Here is a 9768-nt window from a genome sequence, read left to right on the forward strand (position 1 = left end):
AAAAATCTTGATAGAAGATAATATTTAAAATGTGAGGTTTCTATTTGGTAATATGCCCATTATTATATTTCAAAATAAATTTGCAACAATTTATTACTTCTTCATCCTATTCTTATTCTTCCTCCTATTTAGTTGTGTGATAAAGCATGAACATATTTATTTTTTACTTCTTTAGTTTGGTTCTAAATAGTTTAGTACATCCTATTCTTATTCTTTCTCCTAATTAGTTGTGTGAGAAAGCATGAACACATTTATTTTTTATTTCTTTAGTTTGCTTATACATGCACTAAATAGTTTTCCTTTGCTAAGCTCTAAAAAATCTTATGAATTTTTCAACACGTGTTGCTATTAACCTTCCTTATATCTATCAAATATAACCAATTTATATGCTAGAAACAAATCACAACAAATCTCATTACATAAGTCAATTTGTCATAAAGGAATGAATGTGTGGGGTCTTATTATGGAAGTAGTTTTTCTTAATGAGAGAAGATTGCTTAAGGCAAAAGACGAAAGAGTGGATCATAATAAACTTGATAACTCCACCCATGTCTTGTTACATAGAGATAGCGTAACTATGCAATTATTACATAGAGATAACATAACTATGCAATTATTTAATGAAACAAGCGAATATAAATTGCAATTTATTTGTAAGATGTTTGCATATAATTGAAACTTTCTCATACCATCATAGCTACGTCTTTTTGGATTGTGTCTTATGCACACACTTATACACACTTTAGGACCACCCTAACCATGCCCTTGTGAGGACTCCGATACCTCTAACCAAGTGGCTACCAATTCCTCGCATGTCATTTCACCTTTGGATGATTGTTGAGGTTGTTAATTTCTCGGTGGTTGTCTCATCACCATCTATTTTTTATTCAAAAGTAAACATTTTGATGTAGTCAACTGCGATTGAGCCAAAAACAAGAATTCGTTATCAACTTTACAAAATTCATTTCTTCTTTTACTTCACTCAATGCATCCAAGGTTTTTGACAAAAAGTAATTTCTCCAACCAATCCAAAAAAGAAGAAGAAGAAGAAGAAGAAGAAGATGCCTTGACTTTGGCATTCTTTTCCTTCAAAAAGTTATACCTCAACTAGTTTTGTAGGTGAACTTTGTAAACAATCATAGCCAGTATTCCAACTAGTTTTTTTTTCAATTTGAGGATCATGACATAGAACAACTTATCATGAAAAATACAGTTTGACAGGAGAGATGGGATGGAAGACAATTGTATTGGTGGTAACATGCTACACAAGGTATAACGAGAGCAAAAGGCAAGTGTAACACCGAACGCTCAGAGTCTTATCCTCTAGAATGTGTAGGCTCTAGCGAAATCCTAATGGCTTGGTATTTAAAGGCTTTAGTGTTTTTCTTAGTGTATTTAGGATTCTGTTTACCAGTTGTTGCAAATGGCAAAAAGTCATGCCCTATGCCATTTTGTACAAACCACACAAGATTATCACCTACAATAATTACCACACCCCACCAATAAAGCCCCTATGCACACACAAGTGTTTGCTACCATTGGAGCAAGCATTTTCTTCATTCTTTTTATAACGAAATTTTTGAGAAGCCATTTTTCCTTCGAAGCTATTTTTTAAAATTAGGGTAAAGCGCAGGCGCGCCCACACACACACACACGACGTCTTACCAAAGATGGAAGCGATCTTGTCCTTGCGAGAGTCGATGAAGGTGGTGAGTTGCTGCTTGAGATCTGGGGAAACGCGGGTGCTGTCGACGCGGTTGAGGCTTCGGCCGGCGGCCATGCTGAGCCGAGACCCGGTGGTGGAAGGGGCCGCGGCCGGCGGGGGCAGTGTATCCACCACCCCCCTCTTCAGCCCTTCCATCTCGGAGGAGATGACCGACTGCATGAGCCGCACCGTGAAGGCCTGGCACCTCTCCCTCTCCTTCAGCTTGCCACTCTCCATCCATGGACCCGCGTACCTTGGCAAACCTTCTCTAATATGCCTCCTCTGGCTGTGTTCTCCCTCTGTCGTATCATAGCCCATCTCTACTTGAAGGAGCCTTCTCTCTTTGATGCTCTAATCAATGGATAAGGCTAACCTAATTAGTCTAACAGTATGCCTACTGTATTGCAACGCTCACCACTGTATCGCTAGGGTAGAATTGGATGCTTGATTTGGTGGGCTGATATGATTACGGCTGGCTAATCTCTGCAAGGATTTGTAAGGGCGGATAATGGTTTTCTCAGCTCCTTTCGAATGAACTGAATTGCTGCCACTCAAATAACCTAGGTTAGCACCGTATCACAATGGACTGTTCTGCACGCTACTCCTACATAAAAGCGTAGAATGAAGACTTCCCTGCCTTTCAGACAAAGCTAAATTGCAACTTTCATGGAAACAAGCAAAGTAAGGCTAGGTACAGACAGCATCACGTGCATAAGGTTATTTAGGTGCTTGTAAATTTAATTGGTGCGTAACCAGGTGTTGGATTGCTTGAGAAGTTTATCATATGCGCATTTTAAATGCTTGACTAAAGCTATCGACTTCGCTTATTTAGAGCACTAGCCGGCTCACACCTTATAGGCAACGTGAAGGGGATGAAAGCCTCTCCTCTACAGTTAATTAACCATTTCTTTCACTTTCTTTTCTATGGAATCAAAGCATGAAGCTCAACAACTGAATTTGGAGATGGATGCATCATTGCATAAGTAAAGAGGAAGAAAGACTTCCCACTTCATTCAAGGCATGAGACTTAAAGAATTGCATCACTTGATGCAAGATGATTTCAGCCTTAAAAACTCATAGGTGGAGCACTTGAATGTAGCGCCTTCTAGCCCCAAGGGACCCAAATCAATACATGTACATGTTTGTATAAAAATAAAAAGACATTTAAGACAAATAGGTAAGTTCCATTAAATGTTTCAAAGGTAGCGATGTTTACTAAACTTACCCTTTTGGACAAAGGGAAAGTGTGGTTGTTGATGCCGCACTATTCAAAGATGTAAATGAAACATGAGAAAAAAAAGTAATAAGTTAGAGCATCCACAAAGAACGTGCTTCTCCTTTCTAAGGAAGCATATCATGCATGTACGTCCCCAATGATTATCATCTGCCAAGCCATCACCACTTCTTACACTACAACACAACCCCCCTAGCAACGCCCGTTTCTGTCGCTAAGGGGTCAAGTATGGACGTCGTTACTACCAACGTCATTATTGTGGGTCGTTTTAGAGATACTCCAAACGACATATTTTTGTCACATAAGTGATGTGTAGTGCATTGCATAAATGACGTCCGATATCCCATAAGGACGCATGTTTACAAACAAACATGTGTCACATAAACGATCACTTGGCCAGTAGTGCTAATCAATTCATTTTCACATCATTCAAGTAAGCAATTGGCCAATTTAGCCAGTAGTGCTGATCAATTACAACCTACCACCATTCATTTCCATAAAGAAGAAGCATCTAATACTGAGTTTACTAATTCCAGGTATGTGCACAAGCAACATGGTCTAAAGTTGTATCCACCCGATATGTTTATACCACTTGAAAACTCTGATTCGATATAGCACTCGGATGTAGAAAAATGACAAGTCAAAGACATTAATGTGTACCTTGCACCACTCAAATCATCGAAGATCTACAACAACACCATAGCACCAACTATAGCGGGAATATCAACAAGAATATATATCTTTGACATAGAAGATTTATGCCTGAAGGACACATATTGCGATCAAAATAACAACCAAGACATTTCAATAGAAGGATTGAGAGTGCAGTGTGTCCTATATGAATGACCCCCTATGGACTGGTACAAAAAATGGACAATTGGGCATATTATAGATCCAAACCCTAAGCTCACAAGCAAGGCAGACGAGCATTGTCGCACAGAGACAAAGGGAAAAAATTAATGACACCCGAGATTTCAATATGGTATAGTTTGGAATATTGGAAAGAATTGAAAATCACACATCTTCTTAAACCCACGCATATTTTCAAAAATGTTGGACACTCGCTTTGGAAACATCTTGTAGGTATCAAATATACAAAGGCTGTAAGGGTGAATTTAAAGGACAAAACTATAAAGCATCTTCATGGACTATTGTAAGCCCTAAAATAGGAAAGATGACTTATCGCCTAGCGCCATGGGTACTGACAAAGGACGAGATGAACACAATCAATGATAGGATGAGATTGATACATACACCTACTGGTTAAGGTGCATCATTGCAAAACATGTTTACTATGGACGATAAGTGTCTTTTTGGATTAAAGACACATGATTCGCATAGCTTCCTTAAGGTATGTCATACCTCTAAATCTTATTCTTGACATTTTTTAATTTGTGTGGATACTAATGTCAAAGACTTGCAGCTTGTTAATGAGAAGGCTCCCCCTATTTGGATGGCAGAAGAATCAAATAAATTATCAGAAGAGGTGTTATGTGGAAAGGCACTCCCAATACATCTTTCACACAACAAGCGAGAGAATTTAAGTATTTTTGTGATCTATAATTCAGAATATATGCAGAATGGATCGAAGAACATGACAAAGAATGGAAACAAAATATACAAAGAACATCCAAGAGGCAACGGGTGACCCCCACCATGTCAATGACTTGGATACAAGAGTGAGTAAAAAAGGTGCAAGAAGAAGGTACTCACGTTACGCGTGAGGAGTTTGAGCTTAGTCTCGGGTGTGACAAGGAGGTAACACATGACATGGCCCATACTTTCAGTATTCTATGTGCATGCTTTTGTGATGTTAACATTCTCTATGCTTGTGATTTTAGGTCAAGCATATAGCAGCATGTGGATCTATGGACAACATCTTCGAGTCAAAATAATTAATGATATGCATCTTACTCAAGAATCATGTATTGTTACATCATTTCAACAACAATCTCGTGCAAGTGCCATGACATGAACCTTGTCGGTGATGAGCTAGGTTACGTGGAGGATCTAGAGAGAATATACAAAGTTAATTATCATGTTATAAAACAAATCCGGGGGGGGTAGCACATGGGTTCAATAGAGGGCATTTTAAAAATCCCTTTTTAACACATTTTTTACATACAGACGGGTACCATTTAAAGGGGGTATTTACAGATTGAATAGAAAAAGGGTGTGCTTTATTCATGAAAAAATCATAGATAAGGGGTTTTTTAAATAGGCCTTGAACGCACGTGATATAGAGAGTTTACACATAGTGAACCCCCCAAGTAAAACAGGTATAGATCAACTAAAAGTTGAATCAGTCTCTCACATGTTGGTGTATTTGGTGCTAATTCGAGAGCATGTTTATTATAGGTCATTTTGAAGATTCGTTGGTTCCGTGCACAATACAGAGGTAGAAATGTATGAAAAGAGATCCCACATGTTTTTGGTCTATTTACTCTTTCAAGTTGCTAACGAGAAAGCAAATAACCTTACCTTCTTCGGGCCTTCTTCCAATACACTGTGAACAAGCATTCTCTTACAAGAATCCAAATGGTAGTCCATGGTGGCAAATTATGCAAGTCAATCCCCAAGGTCGACAAATTTTTAATAGCACACTTGCCTCCTTACTTGAGGATAGAAACCATATTGATATCTAAGAAGATACATCAGTTGGCCGAGGAGTGTACACATCCCGACCTCATCTTGATGGTGATTGCACAAGGAGATAGACCAACACCGTCTAATGTGAATGAGGAACGGGAGGAGGAAGACGAGGATGAGGGGAACGAAGACGAGACAAAGACATCCCTAAGTTTGGCGTTAATTAGGTAACAAAGCCTATAACATCAACAACTTTACCTATACCACGTGGACTGGACCTAACAAAAGAGGAACTACAAGAAGCTAGCCAGGACAATGATGATCTGCTCTTTTACATTGACATTTTTTTTGAGTACTTGAAACTCATGTATAATCCTAATTCTCCAATAATTGTCCTTTCACGATACCTTAATTATGGTTAGAGATTTAAATATGGTTGTTCAAGATCTCTCACATGCTTTCATGGCTTTGTAACATCACATGTATGTTCATACCCTAGTTTCAATGGGCCAGCCATAGAGACGGTAATTAGGAGTCTATATAGATCTATGGACAGCCTATACTAATATTATTCTTGGGTAGCCGTAGAGACAAATTAGTGCAATGGTGATTATGTGCATGTGTTATCCTACGTATATGTACTGGTGGATTGCGAGTGTACGCTTATAGGTTTAGGATTGATCTCCTTCTTGCATCTGTATTGGATGCACGTATATACTATAGACATCCATGGCAGACTCCAAGAAGGCAGGTCTCTTGATAGGCATCAAGAGGCTATTGCACTCTCTTGGTTTGAGTAGATCCGGAGGAGGATATGACAGAGTATGCTACCTTGACTGTCGATGAGTTGGAGGCTACTGTTCACTCAACTAGCCCCCTGCTCCTTAGCGAGGGCACCCTAGATCTATAGGAGGAGGAGGATCCAAAGGAGGAGGGTTAGGAGGAGGGCCAGGTTCAGGAGGGGTTAAGATCAAGATGTGGCACCAGAGGATCAGGATCAAGTGCTAGTCATGGTGCCATGCAAGATCAATATGTCTAATTTCTATAGTTTGTCTCTTTTGAGCTATAATTTGTTTTACAACTACTATAATATTTATATCTGGTTAATTGTACAGGACATAGAGGAGAGTACATAGGGGCCTGGTGCCATCACCCCAAGACTCTCAGAGCAAAGGCATCATCAATGCAGGCATGAAGTATGCTTTGTGTGTTATACTAGTTATTTGAATGTCTAATAACTATTTGTTTTAATTTCCTTATAGGAGTGATGAGCGGAGTATCACTATTCTGTCCGAGTAGCCAGCCCCACCACCTCTAGTGCCACGATCTTGTATAGGGGACGTGGGCATAGAGTGCTCGAGCGGGGGCACATTGTGGATTGATATGGAGGAAAGGTTTTCTGTCGTCAGCTCTCCAAGATCTCGTGGACCTCTACATGCCTAAGATCCACAAGATATGGGGGTAAGGGATCGCAGTGATTTAGCTATGTGCATGTCTACATGGGGTTAGATATACAGTGGGTGGACAGGTTGGGATATGATGGGTATACAATACATTATTATGCTTATATGGTAAAAGTAATACAAAAAATACAAGACCACATGCTTTGAGAATACACTTGGACATAAGCATTCAGAAGATGTTATGGATGAAGAGATGGTTGCATTGGATGCAAATGAGACATGGGAGTTGGTGCCTTTGCCTACTTAGACGAAGGCAATTAGATGCAAGTGGGTCTATAAAGTAAAGTGGAACTTAGATGGGTTTGCAACCAAGTACAAAGAAAGATTGGGGATATGTATAGACCTATGGCATTGGTTATGAGGAGATCTTCAGTCTATTTGCTAGAAACTGTAAGAGCAGTCATTGCTATGGCTACAACTAAGAAATGGTCTTTACATTAGATGGATATAAATAACGCATTTCTACATGGTGATTTATAGGAGGAGGCCTACATAGTGTAGCCACCAGGATATATGAGGACCATGAACACCCAGAGTTTATTTACAAGTTACGTTGTAAAGCCTTGTATGGCTTGAAACAAGCACCTAGAGAATGTGGCCATACAAAATAGGAGTTTATCTTGTCAGTATTGGATTTTATATATCTACATCAGATTTTTCACTTTATGTGAAAAAGATGGATAGGGGCATTATATTAGTAGTCATCTATGTTGATGACTTCATTGTCATCACAAGGGATAGTGATGGTGGTGACATTCATGAGGTGAAGATGCTCCTTAAGAGGAACTAGTTCAAAATGAAGGATTTGGGTGAGCTATGATACTTCTTGGGTATAGAGGTGATTAGATTACCTCAAGGGATTTGGAGTTTGGAGAGGCAATATGCTTTTGGAAATGTTGCCCAAGTATCGAGGGATGATAGGTTGTAAGCCAATCTCAGTGCCATTGGAGAAGAACACAAATTTGGATGTAGATACATGTGATCTTTTAGAGGATCCTACTATGTACTGGCATATTATAGGGAGTTTGATTTTTATATGAGTATCACTAAGCTAGATTTGAGCTATGATGTTGGGTTAGTGAGTCAGTTATACAGGCCCTTAGGACGCCACATTTGGATGTTGCTAGGAGGATACTCACATATATAAAGCCTAGAGTACACTATATGGACTTTTTTATTAGGCCAGAGTATAGGCACATATGCATGGATATATAGAAATAGATTGGGATGGTGGTATCTCAGACATGAGATCTACTAGCAACTTTATGTTTTCTTTTTGAAGTTCTATTTGTTAGCTAGAGCAGCAAGAGGCGACCAGTGGTTTCTTTATCAAGTAAAGAGATAGAGGGGTGCTGCTATGGCAATATGTGAGGTAGCTTAGTTATAGAAGCTATTTGAAGATATGGGGTGAGCCCATGGATAGTGATATTATCATATATTGTGATAACATAAGTAGCACACAACTGGCAAGTAACCCAATGTATCATGCTAGGATAAAGCACATTGAGGTGCATTATCACTTTGTGAGGGAGAAGGTTTTAGAAATTGACATGGATTTGGTATATGTCTACACAGAGGATCAACCAACTAACATCTTCACAAAGGTATTGGGTATAAAGAAGCTTCGTAGGTTCTAGAGCTTACTTAGAGTACATGGTATGGAGTTGAGCTCAAGGGGGAGTGCTAATATATTGACCTTAACTAGTGCAGATATTGGTGACATGCCATGATGATAGCTTTGCACTTATTCCAAGATTATGGTTGAAGAGATTATGGTTGATATACCACTAGTGGTGGATGACACGCACATTTTGATTACTAGAATATGGCATATTTATAGCACCAACTCATATAGTCAAGTTCACACTATGGACCAGCGTTTTATATGTTATAGTAGGGGAGTACTTTCCTTATAATAGTATGTAACCTTATCTCTTTATGTTAGTGGTTGTAGAGAAGAGGAGATTAGAAGCAAATTCAGCCATCCGTCTCTCTTACTAGCGCTCTTCTACTCGTGTGTGTGTGTGTGTGTGTGTGTGTGTGTGTGTTGTCTTACAAGGAACTCAAGCTCATCCTCTCCCTTGCATTGCGTGTGTGTGTGTGTGTTTGTGTGTGTGCGTGCTTGTCTACTTGCGTATGTGTGTTTTCTTATAGTATGTACTCTTATCTCTTTATGTTAGTGGTTGTAGAGAAGAGAAGAGAATAGAAGCAAATTTAGCCATCCATCTCTCTTATATACTTGTCTACTCTTACAAGAAACTCAACCTCATCCTCTCCCCTACATTCTTCTCATTATTGAGCCACAAAAGGCCACTTGATGTGACTTGCTTGTGAGAATTATGAAGGGAAAACACCTACTGGAATCATACACATTTCCTCATGTAAAGATTAGTTCTCGTCAAACTGCTAAGAATTTGCTCTACTATGAGAGGTCCTTTGTTGAGATAACCAAGTGTTAGGATATTGTGATATGAGGCCCCAAGTGAGTTGCTCTACCCTTGGTGCAGTTTTTGTTGCTAAATTATTGTATAGATAGTAGGGTAGGAGTCACATAACCCTTTTTAATTCTATTAAGAATGTAAGCTCAATGGTGGATGACAGGTAGCGAGATGACAAGGACAACCCATAAGAATCATCATGAGGCATTGATAGATGCTAGTTGCATCTGGTAGATATGCAAGCATGTAGAAGCAAAAAATGGTCAAACAAATGACCAAAGTGTGAATGCATATGAGGAGGTGTGAAGCCACATGTGAATGGGGGCTTGTAGAAGTCAA

At 39.2% G+C, this 9768-nt stretch overlaps 1 protein-coding gene across 1 annotated transcript; it reads right to left on the reverse strand.

Moving 5' to 3' along the window:
- Positions 1-486: 486 nt before the first annotated feature.
- On the reverse strand, positions 487-2245 carry LOC147610738 (uncharacterized). The gene is made up of 2 exons (XM_086785242.1): positions 1666-2245; positions 487-915 (listed from the first exon to the last, which is right to left on the reverse strand). The coding sequence occupies exons 1-2, from the start codon at positions 2021-2023 to the stop codon at positions 884-886; spliced, it is 390 nt and encodes a 129-aa protein (XP_086641368.1). The 5' UTR covers positions 2024-2245; the 3' UTR covers positions 487-883.
- Positions 2246-9768: the final 7523 nt, after the last annotated feature.

Source organism: Cibotium barometz, chromosome 48 (genome assembly GCF_041138505.1).
Source record: "Cibotium barometz isolate CiBa-2024 chromosome 48, ASM4113850v1, whole genome shotgun sequence".
Lineage (NCBI taxonomy): Eukaryota > Viridiplantae > Streptophyta > Polypodiopsida > Cyatheales > Cibotiaceae > Cibotium > Cibotium barometz.